Raw genomic sequence first — 26,288 nt, forward strand, 5'->3', positions numbered from 1 at the left:
CTGTGATGTGCACTGCTCCCTGAGGTCAACTGTCCAGCTTGAGGCTGCCCACCCAAGGCCAGCTGCATCAGGAACATTCAGGCTTGGCCTTCCTTCCCAAAACCTGCTATACCAGGAAAATCTAGGAACAACCACATGGCTAAAGGCCAGCATAAGAAGAGAATCAACAAGCACCAGGGCAAGATGGCATCTCCAGAGCACAGCTATCCCACTATTGCAAGACCTGGATATCCTAACACAACTAAAGCACAGGAAAATTACACTAAATCCAATCTAAAAAAAAGGATAATAGATGCATTCAAAGAGGGAATTAATAGATCCCTTAAAGAAATACAGGAAAACTCAAACAAGTGAAGGAAATGAATAAAACTGTTCAAGACCTGAAAATGAAAATAGAATCAATTAAAAACACACACGCGCACACACAAACTGAGTGAATACTGGAGATGGAAAATCAAGGAAAGAACAGACAAAAGCATCACCAACAGAATTCAAGAGATTGAAAAGAGAAGCTCGGGTGTAAAAGATATGATAGAAAAAAAAAACTGATACATCTGTCAAAGAAAATGGTAAATCTACAAATAGTCCTGACATAGAACATCCAGGAAACTTGGACACTAGAAAAGATCTAAACTAAGAATAATAGGAATAGAAGAAAGTGACATGTCTCATCAAGTAGATTGAAACAAAACCCCTGCTATGTAATAAGCAAAACATTTAAGTATACAGAACAAAGAAAAAACATTAGAAGCTGCAAGTGAAAGAGGCTAAATAACATATAAAGGCGGACTTAGCAGAATCACACCTGATTTCTCTACAGAGACTCCAAAAAACATAAGGGCTGGGTATATGTCTCGCAGGCTCTCAGAGACCACAAATGCTAGCCTAGATTACTATACTCAGCAAAAATTTCAAATTTCACCATAGATTGAGAAAACAAGACATTCCAAGACAAAACTAAATTTAAACAATATATGTCCACAAATCCAGCCCTACAAAAGATTTAAGAAGAAAAACTCCAACCTGAGGAGGTTAACTACACCCAAGAAAATGCAAGAAATAAGTAATCTCACACCAGCAAAACAAAAAGAAAGGTCTCTCTCTCTCTCTCTTTCTCTCTCTCTCTCTCTCTCTCTCTCTCTCTCTCTCTCTCTCTCTCTCTCAAACACACACACACAACCACTCCCAACATCAAAGTAAGAAGAATTAATATAATTAATCATTAATATATCTCAATATCCCACTCCCAACATCAAAGTAAGAAGAATTAATATAATTAATCATTAATATATCTCGATATCAATGGACTCAATTCCCAAACAAAAAGACACGGGCTAACAGAATGGATAGGAAGACAGGATCCATCATTCTGCTGCATACAAGAAACTTACCTCAGGAACAAATATAGACACTACCAATGTAAAGGGCTGGAAAAGGATTTTCCAAGCAAAGAAGTCCAGGAAGCAAGCTAGACTAAGCATTTCAATATCTAAGAAAGTAGACTTTCAACCAAAATTAATCCAAAGAGATGGGAAAGGACACTTGAACTCATCAAAGGAAAAATCCACCAAAAGAACATCTTAAGTCTAAACATCCATGCCCCCAATGGCATGGGCAGTCACATTCGTAAAAGAAACATTTCTAAAGCCAAAATCAGTCATCAAAACCCTCACATTAATAGTGGGAGACTTCAACAGCCCACTCTCACCAATAGACAGATCATTGAAACAGAAACTAAACAGAGAAAGAAGGAAACTAACCGATGTTATGAATCAAATAGACCTAATGGATATCTACAGAATATTTTACCCAGACACAAAAGAATATACCTTCTTCTCAGCACCTCATGGATCCTTCTCCAAAATTGACCATACACTCAGTCACAAAGCAAGCCTCAACAGAACTAAGAAATCTGAAACAATGCCATGTGTCTTATCAAAGCATAATAGATTAAGCTGGCCTTCAACAACAATAGAAATACCAGATAACCTACACAGTCATGGAAATTGAATAACTCTCTGGGTCAGAGAAAAAGTAAATAAACAATTAAAGACTTTCTAGAATTCAATGAAAATGAAGGCATAACATACCCAAACTTATGGGACACATGAAAGCAATGATAAGAGGAAAGTTAATAGCACTAAGTGCCTTCATAAAGAAATTGGAGAGATCTCATACTAGCAATTTAAAAACTCTAGAATAGAAAGAAGCAAGCACGCCAAAAAGAGGTAGAAGGCAGAAAATAAACAAAATCATGGCTGAAATCAATCAATCAGACACAATGAGAACAATACAAAGAATGTAATGCAAAACCAAGAACTGGTTCTTTGAGAAAAAAACCTTTGGACAAATTAACTAAAGTGCAGAGAGACAGTATCCAAATTAACAACATCAGAAATGAAAAGGGAAACAACAACATACACTGAGGAAATTCAAAGAATCATTAGGTCTCACTTCAAAGTCTGTACTCAACAAAATTCGAAAAAAAAAAAAAAAGAAAAAAAAAAAAATATTCGAAAATCTAAATGAAATGGATGGTTTTCTTGACAAATTCCACTTACCAAAGTTAATTCAAGGTCAGGTACAATCTAAGTAGTCTATCCCTTATGAAAACAGAAGTAGTCATCAAAAGTCTCAATCAAAAAAGTCCAGGGCCAGATGGTTTTAGTGCAGAATTCTACCAGACTTTCAAAGAAGAGCTAATACCAACGCTCCTCCAACTATGCCACAAAATAGAAACAGAAGGAACATTGCCAAATTCATCCTATGAGGCCATAGTCACCCTGATTCCTAAACTACACAAAGACTCAACAAAGAAAGGGAATTTCAGACCCATTTCCCACGTGAATATTGATGTAAAAATACTCAATTAAATACTCACAAACAGAATCCAAGAACACATCAAAAACATTATCCACCATGATGAAGTAGGCTTCATCCAAGAGATGCAAGGATGTTTCAACATATGACAGCAAAATCCACCATATAAACAAACTAGTATAAGCAAAAGCACATGATCGTCTCATTAGATGCTGAAAAACCTTTTGATAAAATCCAATTCCTTCATGATAAAAGTCTGAGAGATCTGGGATGCAAACCACATACCTAAGTATAATAAAGTCTATACAGCAAACCAATAGCCAACATAAAATTAAATGGAGAGAAACTTAAAAATCAGGCACAAGATGGATGGATGGATGGATGGATGGATGGATGGATAGATAGATAGATAGATAGATAGATAGATAGATAGATAGATAGATAGATAGATAGATAGATAGATAGAGATACATATGTACAACTAAAGGAGATCAAGGGTGTACAAATTGGAAAGAAAGAAGTTTGCAGATGATATGATAGTATACATAAGTCACCCTAGAAACTCTACCAGGGAACTCCTACAACTGATAAACATCTTCAGCAAAGTGGCTTTGATACAAAGTTAACTAAAAGAAAAACATTCCAGTAGGCCTCCTATATAAGAACTATAAACTGACAGAGAAAGAAATAAAAGAAACACCACACTTCACAATAGCCACAAATAATACAAAATGTCATGCTGTGACTAGCCAGGCAAGTGAAAGATCTATATGACAAGAACTTCAAGTCTCTAAAGAACAAAACTGAAGAAGCTATCAGAAGATCTCCCACGCTCTTGGGATGGTAGGATTAACATAATAAAAATGGCCATCTTATCAAAAGCAATCTACAGATTCAATGCAATTCTCATCAAAATTCCAATACAATTCTTTACAGATCTTGAAAGAGAAATTCTCAATTTCATATGGAAAAATAAAAAACCCAGGACAGCCAAAACAATCCTTAACAATAAAAGAACTTCTGGAGAAATCACTACCCCTGATCTCAAGCTGTACTACAGAGCAATAGTGATTAAAAAATGCCATGGTGTTGGCATAAAAACAGACAGGTTGATCAATGGGATAGAATAGAAGACCCAGAAATAAATCCACATACCTACAGACACTTGTTTTTTTGACAAAGATTCTGAAACCATACAATGGAAAAGAGAAAGTATCTTAAACAAATGGTGTTGGTCTAATTGGATGTCTGCATGTAGAATACTGCAAATAGATTCATATTTGTCACCCTGCACAAAACTCAAGTCCAAGTGGATCAAAGACCGCACACAAAACCTGATACATTAAGTCTAATGAAAGATAAAGTGGGAATAACCTTGAATGCATTGGTACAGGAACAAACCTCCTTAACAGAACAAAAATAGCTCGGACATGAATACCAACAATTAATAAATGGAACTTCATGAAACTGAAAAGCTTTCGTAAGGCAAAGGACACTTTCAATAGGACAAAACAGCAACCTATAGATTGGGAAAAGATCTTTACCAACATTATGACTGACAGAGGGCTAATATTCAAAACATAGATAGAACTCAAGAAATTAAACACAAACAAACCAAGTAACCCAATTAGATAATGGATTGCAGAGAACTCTCTAATAGCCAAGAAGCATTTAAAGAAATGTTTAATATTCTTAGTTATCAGGGAAATTCAAATCAAAACACTTTACTCCAGTCAGAATGACTAAAACCAAAACTCAAGAGACAGCACATGCTGATTCAGATGTGGAGCAAGAAGAACATTCCTCCATTACTGGTGGGAGTGCAAACTTGTACAACCACATTGGAAACCAATCTGGTGTTTTCTCAGAAAATTGGGAATAGTTCCTCACCAAGACACAACTATACCACTCCTGGGCATATACCCAAAAGATGATCCAACATACTACAAGGACAATTGCTCAACTGTTTCATTGAAGATTTATTCTTAATAGACAGAAACAACCTAGATATTGCTCAATCAAAGAATGGATAAAGAAAATGTGGTATGTTTATACAACACAATACTCCTCAGGTATTAAAAACAAGGACTTCATGAAATTTTCAGGGAAATCGATGGAACTAGAAAATATCGTCCTGAGTGAGGTAACCCAGACCCGGAAAGACATGCATGGTATTCACTCACTTATAAGTAGATGTTAGCCATAAAGTACAGGATAACCATCGTCCACACACAGACCTCCCAAAACCCAAATAACAAGGAGGGTCCCAGGAAGGATACTGAATCTCACTCAGAAGGGGAACTAAATTAGACATCTAAACTGGATAGAGAGAGGGAACTGGCTTGGAGTGAGGATCATGTTTGGGGAGAGCAGAGGTGAGGGTGAGAGGGCTGGGAAAGAGAAGGAAAACCATTGGGGGACATTTCTGGGATAAGCTAGAGATCTGGGATTTGGGACCTCTGGGAGAATATGGGATGATCCTAGCTGAGTATCCTAGCAGCAGGGAATATGGAGCCTGAAGAGGCCTCCTCCTCTAGTCAGTCAGGACTTCCAGTGAAGGAAGGGTGACACCTACCCACACACAAACCTTTGACTCAAAATTCGCCCTGCCTACAAGATATGTGAGGATAAATATGAAGCAGAGATTGAGAGACTGGCCAACCAATGACTGGCCCAACCTGAGACTACCCCATGGGAAAGAGCCAACCTCAGATACTATTAATGAAACTGCTATGCTTGCAAACAGGAGCCTAGCATAACTGTCACATGAGAGACGTCATCTAGCATCAGATGGAAACAGATGCAGAAACTCACAGCCAAATATTAGGCAGAGCTCAGGGAGTCTTGCGGAAGAGATGAGGGAAGGATTCAGGAAGGTGGAGGGGCCAAGCGGATGTGCAGCTTGGTCTTCTTGTGGGTCCCGTAACAACTGGAGCAGGGGCTATCTCTGACTAGGACTCTGTTGCCTGCCTTTGGATCCACTTCCCCTACCTGGGCTGCCATATCTGGCCTCAGTGGAAGAGAATAAAAAGGAAACCCAATCCTGATTCAACTTAACATTCCAGGGCAGGTTGACATGGTGACAGGGGCAGAGTGGTGTCCCTTCTCTGAGGAGGTTCAATCAAGATGTAAAGTGAGTAAGTAAATCATTGAAAAAATATAATCTATTAAAGAAAATGATAGGCTTGTGACAGTCATGATTCAGCCATCCAGTTTCATCTTTATTCACATTGGGTTATAATAATAACTGATGTGATTGAAAGTATGAACTAATATATTGTTTCTGAACCAGCACATGTAAATCTGGTGGGATATCTGAAGACACGAAAGGCTTTCAAAAGATCATTTTCACTTGGTTATTTTTAAATGACATTTTTTATTATTTTTTAAAAAATGTAATTTAATTGTATTTTGATCGTATTCTTCCTTTCCCCCAGGTCCTTCCAGAACCTCTCCCCATCCCTACCCACCCAACTTTCAGTTCCTTCCCAAAAAACAAAGACTCAATACAACAACAAAACCAAGAAGACAACAAAAACCCTGCCTCTCCAAAAACCCACCAAACCGCAATCAAATAAAAGCATGAAACAAAGCAAAAACCAATATACCAATATACCAATATACCAATATACCAATTACTCCTGAACATTGTCCTGGAGTGCTTGATGTACCCATTGTCATTCTATTAGAGAATACTAATTTTCCCCCTCATAGCAGGTGTAAGTGGTAGTTTAGTTGCTAACTTTTACCCTAGCAGCTAGTTTTTCACTCATTCACTCATTAATTCATTCATTTTTTCTAAAAAAAAAACTATAAGATAAAACCAAAACTATCACACCAAAGTTGAACAAGACAAACCAACAGAAGGAAAAGAGCCCTAGAGATGGCACATGAATCAGACACAAACTTGTTTGTACATTCAGGAATTCCATAAAAACACTAAACTGAAAGCCATAACATACATTCAGAAGACCTGAGGCAGGCCGGGGCCAGCTCTGTGCTGCTCCAGCCTCTGTGGGTTCATGTGAGCTCTGCTCATGTTGATTCATGTTGACTTAGCACAGTGGTTCTTACCCTGTGGGTCATTGCCCCTTTCAGGATCAAATGACCATCTCATAGGGGTCACCTATGACCATCAGAACACACAGGTATTTACATTACAGTTTATAACAGCACGAGGAACTGTGTTGAAGTGTCCCAGCACTAGGAGGGTTGACTTAGAGGACCTTCCTTGGTGTCCTTCATCCTCTCCAGCTCTTATTATCACTCTGCCTCCTCTTCCACGGGGTCCCCTGAACTCTAAGGGAAGGGATTTGATGGAGACATTCCACTTAGGGCTGAGTGTTTCCAAGATCTCTCACTCTCTACTTAATGTCCAGTTTTCGGTCTCTATATCTGCTCCCATGTGCTGCGGGAGGAAGCTTCTCTGATAATGGCCGAACATGGCACTGACCTATGAGTATAGCAAAATATCATTAGGAGTCATATTCCTGATAGATTTCTCTTTTCTTAGACCAGTGTCATCTGGTTTTTATCCCATCTATGGGCTATGTAGTCTCAGGTTCTTGGTGGCCCAAGCAATTTGGGTATGGGTTCCATCTTGTGGAGTAGGCCTTAAGTCATCAGTTATTGCTTGATTACTCATAATCTAAAAGGTTTCAGCATGACAAAGGACACTGTCCTTCAGACAAAGCAGCAACTTACAAAATGGGAAGAGATTTTCACCAACTACATATCCAATGGAAGACTAATATTCAAACTATGTAAAGAACTCAAGAAGCTAGATATCAGGGAAGCAAGCCAATTAAAAACGAAACACAGGGGTTGGGGATTTAGCTCAGTGGTAGAGCGCTTGCCTAGGAAGCGCAAGGCCCTGGGTTCGATCCCCAGCTCCAAAAAAAAAAAAAACGAAACACAGATCTAAACAGAAAATTATCAATAGAGAAAACTCAAATGGCTGAGAAACACACAAAGAAAAAATGTTCAATATCCTTTGCCATCAGGAAAATGCAAATTAGAACTGCTTAGAGATTTCATTTTGTAGTTGCCAGAATGACTAAGAGCAACAAAACAAGTGACACCTCATTCTGGCGGGAATATGGAGTAAGAGGAGCACTCCTCCATGGCTGGTGCCGTGCAAACTTGTACAGCCACTATGCAAATCAGTGTGCTGTTCCCTCTCGGAGATGCTGCCGCCTTAAGATCCAGCTATACCACTCTTAGGCAATTTACCCAAAGGATGCTTCCTCCTATTAATTACAGAGGCATTTGCTCACTCATGGTCATTACTGCCCTACTCACAATTGCCAGAAATTAGAAACAGCTTAAATGTCCCTGCACAGAAGAGTGGATAAAGAAAATTTGCCCGATGATATATTCGTTCATTAAGAAAAAGGGACATCATGAAATTTGCATGCAAATGTCTCAAAGTCGGAGAAATATCTTCCTGAGTGAAGTATCCCAGACTGGGAAAGATGAAAACAGTATATATTTGCTTAGATATGGATGTTACCTATGAAGTCAGTGATAATCCAGCTACAATCCACAGACCACAGAGGATAGGTGTAAGAGTTGCAGTTCTCAACCTGTAGGTTGCAACCCCTTTGAAGGTCAAGCAACCTTTCCACATGAATTGCATATCAGATATGTACATGACAATTCATAACAGCAAAATTACAGGTACAAAGTAGCAACAAAATAGTTTTATGGTTGGAGGGTCACAACAGGAAGAATTATATTACAGGGTCTCAGCATTAGAAGGGTTGAGAACCACGGTCCCAGGAGGAACAGATAGATATCATTAGAAAAGGGAAATAGAATAGACAGGGTGGAGCGGAGGGGTAAAATGGAAGGATTAAGTCAGGAGAGGAAGTGGAGAGGGGGTTGTGGGAGGGAATGCAGGAGAGACGGCTAAAATTAAGGGCCACTGGAAGGGTAGTGTAGAAACCTATATGAAGATAATCTAAATGAAATAGCCAAATAATGGGGGAAATAGAGTCTCCAATGATCATCTCCCAGCCCCAAATGAAGCTTCCAGTATTGAAATCGCGTTGCTGTCTAAAGGGGTCTCACGTGAGTCCCTTAACAACCCAGGCTGGTGCAAGACCAAAGGTTGCTTTCCACAAACCCACAGCGAACCCCCACTGCTGAAGACAACAGCCAGGCAACTCTCTGAAGATGAAGATGTCAGGAAGGTGCCACATAGGGCCTTCACCCTTATGTTCCAGCATCTTTGGTACAAGAAGGTGTACTGCATGTTTTCAAACGAGAAACGTAAACACCAGCCAGCAACAAACCTTTATCCACAATGCTGTACCATCTACAAGATACGCTAGAGCACTTACTTATTAGAATAGATGGGTGGGCTGGGGGCAGGCAGGGAAAGAACATGACGGATCAGGTGTGGGAAGGACAGAGGGAGAGAGTCCTGGGAGAGACAGCTTGAACTGGGGAGCATTTTGGGTGTGAGCTAAAGAACTAGGACAAGAGAGACTCCGGGGAATCTACAGGGGTTACCTTAGTAGCTAAAACTCTTAATAAGGGGAGATGTGGAGCCCGAACTGGCTATCTTATGAAACCATGCAAGGCTTCCAGTGGACGGATTGGGTGTGTGTGCTGTCCAATAGGTTGAATTGGAAATTTTTCTTTGTTTTTATTTTCCAGGGACTCTAAATTCCCACATCTGGATCACAGAGCTGTGATACTGGGAATACATATTTATATATTTTTATTTCTATATGTATACAAGTATATATATATATATATATGATATTGAAGTGTTTTTTAATGGCAGAACCTTGTGAATTTTAAGCCAATTTGTATCATGCATTATATATAACATTATATAACAAATCTCTTTGTTTAATTCTTTGGACAGTCTTCATCTTCAGTATGACCTTTTCCTCAAAATTAGTTTTCCATTAATAAGGAAGTAGTGGATTAGAAGTTGTTGAAAGCAATCCTTAAACAGGGTAGAAATGGCCCACGTTTATGAAGTAAGATGTATATTTGAGTCACTGCTCTGCTTATCATGGGCTGTGTGACCTCAGGTAACTCATTCCCAGAAAGGAAAACCCAGCACAATTCCCTATGGAACAAAGAGGAAGACTCACCGTACAGGAATGCTGTGCTGAGCCAAGACAGCATCTGCTTGCATGCTCTGTACAGCGAGCGTAAGCTACAGAGTACTCATGTAGGGAAAGGAGCCCATTGCTAGATGACGCAGTCCTAGTTTGATATTATCAGTGAAGATGCTCTAATTTAATTCAGAAACATGCCATTTCCATCAGTGTATGAACATTCCAAGATCTCTCCCTCTCCCTATACTCCCTCTGCTTCTATAACTCTTGGTCCCTCTGGGTATTATAGCTTTATTAGACCCAAATAATATAACTATGCCAGCTCACATAGTACATGACGAATATACAGACAACGATTTACTTAGAAACAGTCAGCGCCAAGGCCCAAGAGTGTGAAAAAGCAAAAGCAGAAAAGCCTAGAATTTTGGTTTCGCTCATAGCTGCAAAGAGTTCACTCATAAACACATTTTTGGTCTGTTTGTTTTCACACTGCATTGACACTGATAATCACAATTCTGTTGCCTACTTAGTTTTTTTTTTCTGTATAATTTCCTTTTATTAAACAGGGGAAATTTAGCCTAGCAAGGCTTCAATGAAGCCATTAAAGGCACAGACTGCTGATAACCTCTTAAATTGGGACAACTCTTTGGGGAAGGCAAAGTTACAAATTCTATAAAGAATTATAAAGAAGTTTCTACCTGTAATCGATAATTCTTCAGCTGGAAGGATGCCCTAATGAAATAACACATAGAAGAAAGAATAATGAATGCAAGATGCTCGGTGCAGCATTGTCTGTAATAGCAAAACTATTGGGGGAACTGAAATGTTAGCCAGTGGTTCAGTGAGTTTTGAAATATCAGAACAATGGTCTATAATGAAGCCATTAAAAACACAGTGTATAGTGTCAATGCAGAAACCTAGGGCCATCTGTAATACAAGGTTAAATGGAGAGAAGACATGCAGAATGAATGGAATCAAATAGCAGCAACACAAAATTTAGCCCGACTGTATCAGAAATTACATTAAATGTAAACGGTCTTAATACCACAAGTGAAAACAAGCCGTTAAGCTAGATAATAAAAGGTATGCTTCATGCTGTTTCTAAAGGACATGCTTTAAATATAAATAAGCCAGAAAGTTAAAAGAGGAACAGAAGAAAAATACCATGCAAATGTTAGTGAAAAGTTGAGTATACTAATGTCAAGCAAAGTGTCTTCCTTCATAGATATTTAAGAAAGGAAACATGAGGGGGGAAGAGTAGGGCACTTCATGATAAATTCAATAAGAACACATCGATTACAATTGTCATTTATAATTAAAACAAATTTATAAATTAGAGTTAAAAACATTCTTTGAGCCCAAATGACTTACAAGTCCTTTCAAATATTTAAGGTTGAAGTGAAACTGTTCTTGTGTAAACGCCTTAATAAATGGAGGATGTAAGAATGTTTCTAACTTGTCATAACAAGGTCAGAATTACCCGACACTTGAATAAGCATGTTGAAAGAAAAGTTATAGGCTATGATTTGCATCACTATGTATGAAACAACCATAATATATATGTTATATAACCAATGCAGTGACATAATGGAAAGGGAATACATTATTACCCAATGCTATTTGTCTTAGGCATACAGAATCAATGAGTCCATGTTAATGTTTGGGGAAGTGGGGATGAAAAGGTCCGTACAATAGACAGAGAAAAAGAAAGACAGGTGTATATGGTTACAAATAAGTAACTTGTTTAAGTACAGATAGATTGTAACTATTAATAAACTTAATAAGTGAATCTATTAAAGTGGCAGGATGGTAGATAAATACAGGAAGCCCAATTTTATTTGTATGCTATAGTGGGTTGGCCTAATGCTACTGGTATTTAATGCTAATATTGTGGTCCTCAAGGCTGGTTGCCCCAGTGAGGAGAGAGTCTGAACGTAAGATGCTAAGAGACCCTGCCCCCAAGTTATTTCTCATTGGTAAATAAAGATGTTAACAGCCAATAGCGGTCTTGGGTTGGGAGAGGAACCATGAAGGAGAAGAAAGTGCAAGAGAGGAGGAGAAACTGCCATGGGTTAGGGATCAAGAGGACATGGCCCTGTGTGCTGGTCAATTGGAGTTAAGAGCAGCACAGATGGAACAGTAATAACTCAGAGCATCGATGGGAAAGTCGATTCTAACAGCATAGAGGGTGGGCAGCTGCCCAGCTCCTGTGCTGTTTAAGGCTTATTGTGAATGTAAAGGCTGTGTGTGTCTTTCATGTGGGAACTAAAGAGTCTAAGGAGGGATAGAAACCCTGGGTTAGGATTAAATACTGTTCTACAACATTATGTATTAGTAGAAAGTTGAAAGTCAATTAAGTACAAGTAATAGAACAAAGAAAAAATTCACTTGCCTTGTACTAAATCTACAAAAGGTGTGCAAAGCCTTGACACTGAGAACTCCATGCTACTGCTGAGAGGGTGAGGGCTAAACAAATGGGAAGATACAAGAAATGTGGAACATCAACATTCCTCTCCCATTTAACAGCTCACCAAGTGCTTTCGTGATCACTAATTAAATGACTCTAAAATTGCTGTAGAAGTACCTAGAACCTAGGATAGTCAAGAAAATAATTCAGCACCAAACAGAAGCATGGAGGACTTGCACCAGCAGAATTGGGAACTTCCAACAAAGCCACTGTAATTAGGAAGACTCATTGCAGTGCTTTGAATATGCTTGACACAGGAAGTGACACTATTAGGAGGTGTGGCCTTGTTGGAGTAGGTGTGGTCTTGTTGGAGGAAGTGTGTCACTTTGAGGGTTTTGAGACCCTCCTGCTAGCTGCCCAGGAGTCAGTTTGCTCCTGACTTCCTTTTGATGAAGATTTAGAACCCACGGCTCCTTCAGCACTGTGTCTGCCTGCATGCTGCCACGCTTCCTGAAGTAAAACTAATAGACTGAACTTCTGAATGTGCGAACCAGCCCCAATTAAATGTTGTCCTTTATAAGAGTTGCTTTGGTCATGGTATATCTTCACAGCAATGGAAACCCTACGACAACTCTGTATGTGTGATACAGGGGAAAAGGGATGACAAAGGACAGAGCAGAGTGGAGAAAGGCCTAAGATACCATCATCATCCTTCCAGAGAAGGAACCACTGCAGTCAGAGGTTTAAGTTACTTAAGCAGGGCTGGAGATAAGGGAAGGATGCTGGGGTAAATAGGGTTCCTTTTCATCTATGTGTCCTATGCAAACGTCCACTTTTATTTAAATGTGAAAAAAACTAGTCCCTTGAAAGAGGAAATAAGAGAACATCAGTAGACAAATGATTCTTAAAACAAGAAAAATGTGTTTGATTACTTTGAAACTAAAGGAAACTAAAGGCAACTGTTTATCAAAGGGTCTCGGGAGTAGGCGGATGTTAGCTATTTATATATGGTTTGGAATTCATAGAATCACTACAAAACATAGAAGAAAAATTAAGCTAGAAAATGGGGCAGGGTAGGGGCCTTAAATAGAGAACTCCAAGAAGACTAAAAATGATCCAAAGCCTTTGAGAGGAAGCGTGGGACTTTGTTAAAGAAATATGAACTAAAGCCACAATGTGTCACGGGCCAATACAACCATGACCATCCTGAAGAGAAACAAGTCAGAAAACTTGTCCATGGTGGAGGACTTGCTCTGAAGGCACACCGATGCCACAGACCACAGATCAGCTAAAGTTAAGAGTCCTGACTGCACCGAGGTGGTAAAGAGTGGGGACAGCTGATAGAATCTTCAGCGGAAATTTACCACAAGTGTGAATTGGTATAAACACTTTTACTTTTCTTTTCCTTTTTTTTTTTTTCTGGAGCTGGGGACCAAACCCAGGGCCTTGCGCTTGCTAGGCAAGTGCTCTACCACTGAGCTAAATCCCCAACCCTGGTATAAACACTTTTAAAAGCAGTGTCGCAACAGACATGAATATTCTACTCAGCTCATGGAGTTTTGTACGAGAGACATATAAGTGTCAGCTTTGTAAAGTGTGTTGAGCCAAGCTTGGCGGTGCATGCCTTTGATGCCAGCATTTGGGAAGCAGAGGTAAGCGGATCTCTGCAAGTTCAAGGCTAGCCTGATCTACATAGTAAAGTTCCAAGATAGCCAGAGCTACACAGTGAGACTCTGTTTCAAAATACAAAACAAAAACAGAGAACAGAATAAAACAAAAAACAAACAAACACAAAACAAAAGAATGACAGAAAAGAAAAAGGGGAATATTCAGACCAGTTGTGTTCATGAAAGCCAAGGAAGGTCCTATCAACAGAAGAAAGACGATAAATTTTCTGCTGTCATCTAATGGTATAGTTTTAAACCTTTGAAGAAATAACCTCTATTACTTATAGCAGTGTGGATATGGTTCCGATGGCAGAGTGAGTAAATCGAGTACTGTAAAGAGCAGTCTACAACTCTACTGCAAAACTCAAGGATGAGCAGGCGTGATTGACAGCAGCTGCTGGGCTGTATGCATGGATACCATCCTCTACTGACATCACGGTGTTACCTGCCAAGAGAAAGGGTGAAGGAAAGAGACGTGGAGTGAGGTGCACTCTGGTTATAAGACACTGTCTTCAAGCAAATGGAAGGGACTTTTAATGGTTTTAACGGGAATGTTTGAGAGAGGGAACGTAGACCTCAAATTCAAAGCTGCAACAAATGAGAGGGCCGGACTTGGTGGTGCCTGGTGTTGATCCTAGCTCATTGGAGGCAGAAGTAGGCAGGTCCCTGTGAGTTCTAGGAGAGACCGGACTACATAGCAGGGTCCAAGACAAGTAGGGCTACATACTGAGACCCAGTCTCCAAAATAATAAGTAAAGAAAGAAATAAAATAAGAAGGAAAGTAGGAAGTTTGGTGATCTGGTACTTCCGTAGCTGCTCCCTGATATGATGGGAAGGAGAATGAAAATAGATGTAAAATCTCATCCCTAGTAAAGAACTCCCAAGTAAAGATACTGTGGTGATTTGAAGGAAAATGCCTCCTTAGGCTCACAGGGAATAGCAGTATTAGGAGTCATTGTCTGGTTGGAGTATGTGTAGCCTTGTTGGAGAAAATGCATCACTGGGGATGGGCATTGATGTTTCAAATGCTCAAGCCAGACCCAGTGTCTCTTCCTGCTCACTGCCTAGATGTAGAACTCTCAGCTACCTTTCCAATACCATGTGTGCCAGTGTACCACAATGCTTCCTGCCATGACAATAAGGCTTAACCCTCTGAACTGTAAGCCAGACTCAGTAAAATGCTTTCCTTTATAAGAGTTAATGTAGTCATCGGGTCTCTTCACAACAATAAAAGCCTAACTAAAAATGATTCTTACAGTAATTTTTTTAAAGCTGGAAACATTGTGTTAGCAAAATAGCATCCCACTACTTGGGAGGTTGAGGCAGGAGGATTGCTAGCTCAAGGCCTGCCTGAGGTACAAAATGAAGTCAAGTCTTACCTGGGGAACTCAAAGAGACCCTTGTCTCAAAATAAAAATCACAAAAGATCTGGCGAGAGAACTCAATGGAAGAATATCTGTCCAACATGAATAAAGCCTGCGTTCAATCACTAAGACAGGAATGGGAGAGAGAGAAGCAAACAGTGTTGGAGGGAGGAAGAGAGAAGAAGCAAAGGAAAAGAAAAGAAAAGGAAGGAAGGAAGGAAGGAAGAAAAGGAAGGAAGGAAGGAAGGAAGGAAGGAAGGAAGGGAAGGGAAGGAAGGGAAGGAAGGGAAGGGAAGGAAGGGAAGGGAAGGGAAGGGAAGGGAAGGGAAGGGAAGGGAAGGAAGGAAGGGAAGGAATGGGAAGAGAAAGGAAGGGACTTATAGAGGAATATTCTGAAATATGTGTTTTCCCTAGCAAAGAGGAGAAGCAATGCTTTTGCCTCCTTGACCAATCAGCTTCATAAACCTTAGTGAGACCCCTTTGTAAATCATTTCTCAGCGTTCCCAAGGACATAAGGTCCGGTGGAAGATCTGAGGTCTTTGCGGAAGCCTTATTGATTTATCTGGAAGCCCTGTGTTCAAATGCTCTCACTTGGCCCACCAGTGCTTTTGGATTACAGCTTATCACAATACATTCCCTTTACACTAATTAATCTTGGGTATACTTTCATTTTAATGAGTGTTTCTTCAGGCAGAGTCATGCTTCTTTCCCTAAACATCTGTAGCATACAACACCAGTAACATCCACTAAGAGATGGGGTTTAGAAAAGGGAGGGAGGGGGTTGGGGATTTAGCTCAGTGGTAGAGCGCTTGCCTAGGAAGCACAAGGCCCTGGGTTCGGTCCCCAGCTCCAAAAAAAAAAAGAAAAAAAAAAGAAAAGGGAGGGAGGAAAATACCCAGATTGATATAAATACGATGCAGGAGTGGATGGGAAGATGTGAATGCCCAATTCACGGTTCCTTGCAGACACTGAGCTTTGTCACAGTTTACCAATGGGATCTCAGGATTCGAGTTCCTCAGTCTTTTTCCAGCTCCCTACTCTGGAGGATACCAGGAGCACATACCCGGAGGAGTGGTTGGGAGGAGGGTAGAGGTGCGAGGAATACAAAAGATACTCATTGTGAGCAGGTGGCTTGGTAAGTTTCCATCAGGAGAGAGGAGGCTCAGTTTCGGGGCTGGCAGTGAGAACAATCTACATTCCAGGAGGCCAGAAACTGGATCTGCCATTGGATATTGGTTTGTTTTCTCTCTAAACACTGCTATTCCTATATTTCTTTGATTCTGTCTAGAATTCTTAATGGTAAATGCCAGGAGATAGACCTCAGCCCTTACTGTATTCTCTAAGTCCAGGACACAAGAATCCCACATACGAAGGACAGTGAAATAGACACACTGTTTCTACAGAGGCTTTAGTGTCACAGTTCAGGGCCAAGTGTCTGTGCAGGTCTGCCATGATAGCCCCTGTTCTTTACACGTATCCTAGTGCCTCTGAAAGTTCTCCCTTCAACTCATCTCTCCATCACATTCCAACCAGGGCTTATGTTTACTGAAACTTGGACTTCTCATGTGAAAAATGTAGCTGGTTATGAAGCACATCAGAAACAGTTTGATATCAGTTAAAGGCTAAGAGCATGTCACAAGACCATCAAATTCAAACAGCTCCCTCCCTCAACCAGATGTACGACTTTGGGAAACCCACTGCGCCTGTTCTGATGTCTCCCTTTCCTCCTCCATTAATGAGGGTAATCAATAGCTGTCTTCTGCAGGTGCTGTGAGCGAGTAATAAAACAGCCCGGAAAGCAAGCCCCGTGCTCCCTGCCATGTTTTGAGCATGAAGTATGTGTTGAGTTAATATTGTCGTGGGTGCTATTTCAACAATTCAACGAAAATTTCAGCAGATTATTGGCTAGTTCTTTTGAATTCACTGCAGAATAATTTGGCCACAGGCAACACGCAGAACAAAATGTTATTTCTAAAGGTGATTGATCTACTGGCTTAAGTAGATCTTTTTACTTTTCCCAAAGAGAACAGGTTGTCAGAGTTAAAGTCAAATAGAGGCCCCCAAAATAACACCACTCGCCTTACAGTCTGTGAAGCTGAAGAGAAGGGCTTGAGGGAAGACCAAATTAATTCAAAGATTAGCAGAATGTAGTAACTGCACAGAGAGAGAGAGAGAGAGAGAGAGAGAGAGAGACAGAGAGAGAGACAGAGAGAGACAGAGAGAGAGACAGAGAGAGACAGAGAGAGAGACAGAGAGAGAGACAGAGAGAGAGACAGAGAGACAGAGAGACAGTCAGACACAGACAGACATAGACAGACAGACACAGACAGACAGACAGACACAGACAGACAGACAGACACAGACAGGCAGATAGACACAGTCAGGCATGCAGACGGAGACAGGCAGACACAGACAGACACAGACAGACAGATAGACACAGTCAGGCATGCAGACGGAGACAGACAGACCGACAGACAGACGGACAGACAGATGGAGAGACACAGGGCAGTATAACAAAGCATCCTGACTCTGATACTCATGCAGAGTATATCTCATGTTACACAGCTGAGCCTCGTTCTCCACAGTTATAAAATGGGTGTCTGATGAGGCACTAGCTCATAGAAAGCACCCCATAAACACCTCTTTGTTCTCGCCCAGGTAGCTCCTACACTTGCCAACAGAGGCGGACTGATAGTGGAGGAAATGCCTACGGAAATGAATATTGGAGCATCACCTCTTGGAATCTTTCCACTCCTGTGGCTCCATGCCTTAGGACATTCCAGTTGCTGAGTTTTCATTGTGTCTAGAATACCTACTGACTAGTTTTCAGGTCTCCTTTCACTCTTGTTTCCTGCTCATGGGTATAGCCGTCTGAAATATCTCGTTGCATATCCACAGCTATAGGCACAGGGGTGCATGAATGGATACTGTGGAATGGATGTTTCATTTTATAGTTTACAGCACATTCCTCAGCCTTACGTAATGGGAGAAAGTTACTTACTCATCCAAGACAGCAAAAGCACCCTTTCTGTGTATGTCACCCTTTCTATGTCAGTCACCCTTTCTATGTGTGTCAGTCACCTCTGCAAAGAGCATTGGCAGCTGAGTTTGCTTTTATTGCTGTTCGTGACTTATTGTTTGTGTCTTTCTTTAGCTATTTCATTGGCCGGAAAGATCTAATCTCCTTAGAACAAGTTAGCTTTCTCTGTGCAGAGATCAAACTTTACTCACTGGACTCAAAGCCAAGGAGAGCAAGGGAGGGCAGAATCCATTATATGTTATCTTTTATTTCCAAGCAACAACCCAGAACCACTTTCCTATTTATTAACAATTGCCCATTTGCGGGCTGGAGAGATGGCTCAGAGGTTAAGAGCACTGACTGCTCTTCCAGAGGTCCTGAGTTCAATTCCCAGCAACCACATGGTGGCTCACAACCATCTGTAATGAGATCTGATTCCCTCTTCTGGTATGCCTGAAGACTGTAACAGTGTACTAATAAATAAGTAAATAAAATTAAAAAAAAAAACAATTGCCCATTTGTTTCATCTCTCTGGACACACCATGTCATATTCCTTTACATGTTCAAAGGGAGATGTTCCAAAACATCTGCTCTTTACCTCTGCCAGGACACTGAAATTTTCTTTAATATTAAGATCATATTATGCACATTAAATGGACCACGTTGGTATGGTCTTTATTCACACGCCCTCTGTCCCAGTTTGGCTACATGTAGTGATTTATACTGGCACTAAGTCATCCCATCACTCGCCATGCCTACTCCCTAGACAGTACTGTGTGTAGGAAGAGGAAATCGTTGTTTTATTTAGGTTTGTATATTTACTTATTTTTGCAGTTTTCAGACAGAGCTCTGCCCCATCTTGCCAGGCACTTACTATGTGGGCCAGACTGGCTGTGAGCTTTCAGTGACCCTCTGGCTTCTCTTCCTGAGTCCTGCAATTGTAAGCATGCCTCACCGTACCTAGAAGAAGAACTCTTGTATCACCTTTGCTTATGTCAAGTGGTTTTTTTTTTTTTTGATTATTTACTCAGCTGTTATTTAATTATCATAATAATCTGTGAAGTTGGCTTTTCTGGTTATTTAAAATAAATGTTATTCCTATTTATAAATTATTGCATTTGTAGATCAAACAAACTGAATTTGGATGATGTTAAACAGTTATTAAGTTGTTCGACCTGTATACTTTGCCTTGTGTTTTGTTTCTTGAGTAATAGAGACCCTTTGATCAATATCCATGCCAGTCAAAACCAAGTACTAAAAGAATAAAATGAATATACTGTCATTCGACTATGGACATCACCCAAACCAACCAGTTATACAATGTATTCGAGTGTTTTTCATGCAGAGGAGGGTACAACCAGGGACCCTTGGTTGGTGAAGCAGATAGGAGAGAGCAGCAAGTGTGGACCACAGGATAATGAGATGCCTAATTGACTATCGTGGACAATTTTGAGAACCAGTGTTTGTCCTGCATTAAGGCCATGGGACAACACAAAATGCTCTCTGACAAGGCGATTGGGGAATAAGAGTGTCACTGATCAGAAGAGAAGCCTCAGAAATGATTTGGTTCCAATAATTTCTGCTAAGGGAAAGACAATGACTCTACTCGTCTTTGGCCACTGAGAGCCTACTGTGTGCTTTACAGGTAGTCCTCACAGGCTGCCCATGCCCTTGTAGGACAACGGTGAGAGTATCTTAGATTTCTGGTACTGCTTACTGAATTTAGCTTCTGAAACAGGACAAAGTATAGAATCAGACGTTCTTAATTCTTTTCTGGAAAAAATTTAGTTTTACCACTAAAAACAATTTTCTGGGATTTTTCATTAAAAGCACAAGTTAAGCAGAACCATTTATTATTCTATCAAACAGTCTGCTCTTAAGACCTCCCAGGATTAATTTTTTCTGACTGTATACACTAACAACTAAAATTCACACATAATAAAGTCAAACACTTTGACTACTATTTATACAGAACTACCAAGCCCGTATCTCTGCCCTGCGTCACCTTTGATGTTATGAGTCACTTAAATCTACCGAGGCCTGTTATAGTGTATCTGCAGTATCCTGGCCACAATCCAGCCTAAAGACAAATTTAAATCTTGATTCTATCACTGATATTATCTATTCCTCATAGCCAGGTGTCACTTGAAGGTCTTCTTTTCATCCAAGTTGTTAAAGATGTTGGCAGGTACCAACAGGAAACCTTTTATTTTTTTAAAATGTGCATTTCAATATTGACCCTTTGAGATTCTTTTCAGAGAATGTGGAGATGTCCTTTAATGGGGTGTATGATACATAAGACACTGCACAATGATTGCTACACTCACATCTGATTTTTTCATAGCAAACTCTTCACGTATTACTTCTTTTTAAGATCTTGGCACTCAAGCACTTACGGTTTCCCAAGTTTTCATCAAATGAAGGAGAAATACTCTTAGCACAATACATTTGCAGAGCCTAAACATAACATCATCATCATCATCATCACCACCACCACCACCACCACCATCATCATCATCATCATCATCATCATCATCATAATAATAATAATAATAAATTATGAGCCGCTTTCTTGTCATAGCATTTGCCAGAGTGTAGACGTGGCCCTCACAAAACTTGTGAGTTGGAAAGGCTTCAGGCAAACAGCAAAGTCTAGAGAGGTTTGTACACCATCTGGTTAACTAGAGCTCCTTGACCACACCCCGGATCCCCTGCCTTAAAGAAGTTTCTAGTTATGGGACAATCATTACCACCACCATGTGAAATACCATCCTTGCCCTTCTATGTCTTCCACACCAAACAGCCATTTCCCTTTTGAGTTGGTCCCCTTTGGGATCTTGACACCTAAGCGCTCACTACCAGCCATGGAAAGAGAGCACAGGGGACCCATTGTGACTCACGTGAATAAAAGTCGTACTGGTGACCCTCTCGAGGCCTAAGTGAAGACCATGCTCAGAAAGAATGGAGAATTCTTGCAAACAGAAGCTAACGTAGAGGCTAACGTGGGCCTCCGGAGTGGCCTGGATCACAAGAGATGTAGTGAGTTTTCTTCTCAGAAGGGTAACAGTGACAAAGCATCATCCACAAATCTTCTCACTTCAGCCGCCGCAGAAACACATCCAGCCTTCCTCTCTCCATTCCTTCACGACAGCCAACACTGACTCCCAGTGACTCATCCCATGGTTGACCCACAGCCACAGCTGTGGTCTCTCAGTGATAGTAAAGATATGAGTAAAGCCACTATGGAACCAGAAGAGCAGGTCCAGAGTTTCCCCCGGACTCTGATGTTGCTGCAGATACACCTTTAGCTAGGAGTTCTATTACCTCCTCCCATCGGACAAACATGCTTGACCGTATTGACTCAGGGGTAAAGACACCTAGAAAGCCAGTGCTGGCTGAGCCTAAAATGCCAGACACTTCTTCAGGTACAGCTAAGCCATCCAAACTCTCTGGCCTGGTCATGGCACCTACATCACTTTGGAGGGAAAATAAAGAGTAACCTCAAAGACTGACCTGGGGGGGGTGATCTTCTCAATAATGTCACTGTGTCCACTGTTACATGAGGAACAGAAGCAGTCAGTAGCTTCTTCATCCAAACACCCAGTCCTGAAAAGTCACCAAAAGCCATAGTCCACAGCCTGACATGAGGGAGTTCGTGACTGGAATAACCCACTTCGAATTTCAGAACATGACAGACTTGAATGGCATGTCCCCCAGGATAAGAAACTCACTTTCAAATCACCAGAAAATCATAAAGGCTTCCAAGTGAGGTGTGTCCCAGCGCTGGGCCTTTTCTGTTAACTGGGCTAAGGTGATAGATGAAGACGCTTTCCTATTTGTCTTGCCCATGTGCATCATCAACCCACAATTGTGGGTTTCAACTCAGTGCTGTTTTGAGGAGCCTGGGCCCACTAGTTTGCTGTGTGTTATTTGCACTGACAATAGCCTGAGTATGAAATGGTGCGGGTGGTGGTAGGAGTTAGTTTAGCAATGGTTTGTGAAGGCTTATGCTATTTTGGGATTATGAGTGTCTGTAAAAAGCGATGTTTTAATGTCTTTTGTACATTCCTTTCCCTTCCTATATCTTGCTATATATAGGCTTAATATGTCACTTTTAAAAAAGGAAAAGTCTAACCATTTCACATTCATAGTTCAGCTTCAACAACCACATAAAAAGAAATCAGAGATGGGCAGCTTTATCCTATTTGGGGTACTTTTACCAGCAAGGACTTTAGTAACATTTACTTCTCCATATACACCAACAAATATGTTCACCTTTGTGTACAGACCTTTACTAAATTAATCTTCTTATAAATAAAAACATGAAACAATATGTGTCTTTCATTGAGAACATCCTCACTTTTTTTTTTATTGAGGTTCAATAGAGGAAAGTTCGGGAGACAGTCTGTTCACCCATGTACACAGATGTATACACACATGTACATACAAGTGCACACATATGCACACATGAAGGATCCCATGAATCCCTGTGCATAGGAACAGAAACACAGTGATGCCTTCCTTCATAGAGGTTCAAACGGAACTGTATGCAGACTCTCTGGCACTGTTGCCCACCTACCTGTTCCACCTAGCATCTCTCAATCTGAAGCAATAGTGACAAGCCACTCAGGTTAGATAATCCATCTAACGACCAGAATTTAAACCCAAGTCAGTCCAAGGTGAAACTCATCTCTCCCGGCATTGTGATACTCAGTCTGAGGGTCTGTGTTATGAAGAACTTTTAGGTCTTTCAACAAAACTGACAAGAGAGAAGAGAAATTTGTTTGTGAATGGTGGGGCAGGAGAAGCCCTTGGGCAAGTCACAGATGTAGAAAGAAGAAAAGGAAGGGGAAAGTCCCAGTTAGAGCTGGGCTATAGCAAGGAAGATGGGACATGGTGGGACTATGTTGCGAAGGTCAATGACAGCCTGTAAGGTCAGGGTCTATCTTCTTGGTCACCTTGCAGGTAACACAAGCATCTGAATTACCCAGAACTGAGACTGGACAGTGAGCATTCAGATGCTGTGTCTTGTGGATTCCGGTCTGAGAGCAGGAGTCATGAATGAGGACGAAGCTGAGCTCTGCAAGCTTATACAATGCTTTCTACCTATGCTGACCTTAGCAGAACAACCCGAGAGTGCACTTGAATAATTCACATGCCTTCTCTGTCTGCTGAAGAGTCTTCTTGGCCATGTGATAGAATAAGGTTATTATTTGGTCTAACAGTGTCTACTTTTTCCCTCAAATTCTCTTCCAAAATTGCCCCAGATTGCTAACTTACAGTGCTGAATGTACGCAGATATCACACTAGGCCCTGGAGAACCTTCGGGAAGGAAGAGCGAGTGGGGAGACACTGTGGGTGCCACTGTTTCGCAACCCTAAGGTGAACCCTAAGCCAGACCCAGGTTTAATTTAATCTAATGGTTGGTTTTGATTTTTGGTTTTGGGTGTTTTATTGTTTGGTTGGTTGGATTTTTGGTTGCTTGTTTTCAGAAAATTCATCTCCATGGTGTATAAGCAGGCCACTCAACTATTTGGCTAAAAGCGCTAACATTTTTGGCTTTCCTCTGAACTCCAAGGTCTGTGACTGTAGGACAGCAATCGCCTGGAGCTGAGTCACAAATTCCTGATCACTTTACCCAGTTATCCCATGGGCTGGAGTAAGGTTTGCCTCTGTGCTGTCTGCCCCAGAGTAAGATGTGGGGAGGAGATTCCACTGCCAACCTCCCTCCAGAATGTCCCAGTAAAGTTATCAGAACACCATTATTCCCAATAGTATTCCATAAGGTTACCAGAACATCGTTATTCCCACTAGTATTCCAAACAGAGGTTTCCAGTGGCAGCTCTACAAATACTTGATCGACCATGAAAATGAAGAAAACCCCTAGCACTGGCCCCATTACTCAGTCCTCTGATTGCCCTTGAAAACGGGACAGCTAAAATACCACATGCAACACATAGTTAAAAGCAAGGCTCGGAGCAATGTGGTGCTCTCGGGACTGCCCGCCTCCATACAAAATTAAATAAGTAAACAAACAAATAAACAAATATTCAATTTAAGAATCAGATGATGAAGTGGTGAACAGGGCTGAACAGATCCTAAAGCGCTGTGGCGTCACCAAGTTCAGTGACATATGACGAAGCCTGCAAGTGGGCTATGTTTGCAGTTTTTAATTTCCCAGAAGCCCAAATAAGAAGTAAAAAAGGAGCCTGTGGAATTAATTTGTATAATAGATTCTATCCAACTTAATCTACCCTAGAATTAATTTGTATAATAGATTCTATCAAGTCGATCTACCTAAAATATCATTTCAATCCATAACCAATACAAAAAGTAGTAACCAGATATTTTAGCTGAATTCTAAGTTTACCATGTATCTTACACATAGAAGGCCTTTCAGTTGGATCAGCTACTCTCCTAGCATCCAAAAGTAGACAAAGTAGCCATCCGGTTGCACAGCGTAGCTGTAGATGCAGTCATGTATTGACATTGGGTTAATAAATGAGAATAGCGGGGCTACAGGTAAAGCTTCCCCAAGGACTGAAGAGACCAGCGGGGAAACTGACGCTGTTGGCTGTAGGAACCAAGATCCCGGGTCCGCTTCAGCCTCCGTTCCTTTCCCTGCTGTCTCTCCTTTTCTCACCTCCCACCTTCACTGCTCCTCATCTCGGAGTCACTGCTTGAGTGTGGCCAGGCCAGGGTATAAAGAGTCAAGGAGTAAGCTGGATTTCCAGCCTGTCTAATGACCTCAGATGAGTTACCCAACCTCCTCCGTCTCACATGTCTTTTCTATGAAATAGGATTAGTTCCTTCAGTACCGGGCTGTAAGGATTAAGTGAAATCGCAAATATAAACTGCTCAGCACCGAATGGACACTGAGGAGCTTCCGAACCTTTAGTGTCTATTTTTAAAGATTTATATAAGTTTAGGAGAAGGGGCAATAGGAAAAAGGAAGCAGAGAAAGAGATAATTTGAATGTGCTGAAATCTCAGACTAAGTGTGATTTCCTTTGCACTCAGGCCTCCCTCGATCTCAGTAAACAGGGACGCACAATCAAGCAGGAGAAGGATCAGACAAGAAAGCTTCCATTTTCACCAGTTTGTCCAATGCCATGGTGGCCCGGGTGGTCAGGGGGAGAAAGCTCAGTGAGTGCCATAGGGGAATGAACCCCTGTGACTCTGCAAAGTGTCCAGGAAAGGCCGCATGGTCCACTTCTCAAGGATTCGCTCAGCCAGCCAGAGCAACTTGCTCAGTCTCTGCGCACACACACACACACACACACACACACACACACACACACACACACACACACGCCCCGCTGCTGCCGCCGCCATCGCCAATGTCACCAGAACCAAACTGTTCCAGGTCCAGAACCAGCCCTGCTGCTGCCACAGTCTCTCCTCTCCTGTACCTGCAGAGAACCCTTGCCCACTTTGGGAAAGCAGGAAAAGAGGGGACACTCACCAGCTCATTCTCCTCTCCTTCATTGAGCACAGCCTGGTGACCATCGGTCTTGCTCTTCTCCATCGCGAGCAGCGAGTGTGGGTTCTTTCTGACCACTGTCAAAGCCACCTGTGCCTCTGTGACTCAGGCACTACTTGTCATCGCTGTTCTCAGGTGCTTACAAAACCCGCTGGCACCTTGCCCGTTAGAACAACAAAGAAGAGTGAGGAGAGCCTCTCCTTGGCCCCAGTATTGGTCTGTTCATTTATCTGCTTGATGTATGTTTTTCTTCCTAATGTTTATTTACCAAGCTACATGTGAAGCGCCTCCGGACCAAAGGAATGATGGGGGTTGGGGGGAGCTGTGCACTAGAAAGTAATTTCACATGCTGCTCATCAAAGTCCCCGGCAAAGAATGGAAATGGCCACTGTGTTAAAAAGACAATAGAGTCCTATTTGTCTTATGGGGGCTGCGGAAGCCTGTGGGATT

The 26,288-nt window shown here is 41.3% G+C and overlaps 1 protein-coding gene across 1 annotated transcript in view; it reads right to left on the bottom strand.

Moving 5' to 3' along the window:
- Window positions 1–25,924, bottom strand: part of Atp13a5 (ATPase 13A5) — a 132,041-nt gene extending 106,117 nt beyond the window's left edge. The window contains exon 1 of the mRNA XM_032900053.1: window positions 25,821–25,924. Coding sequence (XP_032755944.1) covers window positions 25,821–25,883 — 63 coding nt within the window. The 5' untranslated portion in view covers window positions 25,884–25,924. The remainder of the gene's footprint in view (window positions 1–25,820) is intronic.
- Between the last annotated feature and the right edge of the window lie 364 nt (window positions 25,925–26,288).

The sequence above is a fragment of the Rattus rattus genome, chromosome 4, assembly GCF_011064425.1.
Source record: "Rattus rattus isolate New Zealand chromosome 4, Rrattus_CSIRO_v1, whole genome shotgun sequence".
In the NCBI taxonomy this organism is placed as follows: domain Eukaryota; kingdom Metazoa; phylum Chordata; class Mammalia; order Rodentia; family Muridae; genus Rattus; species Rattus rattus.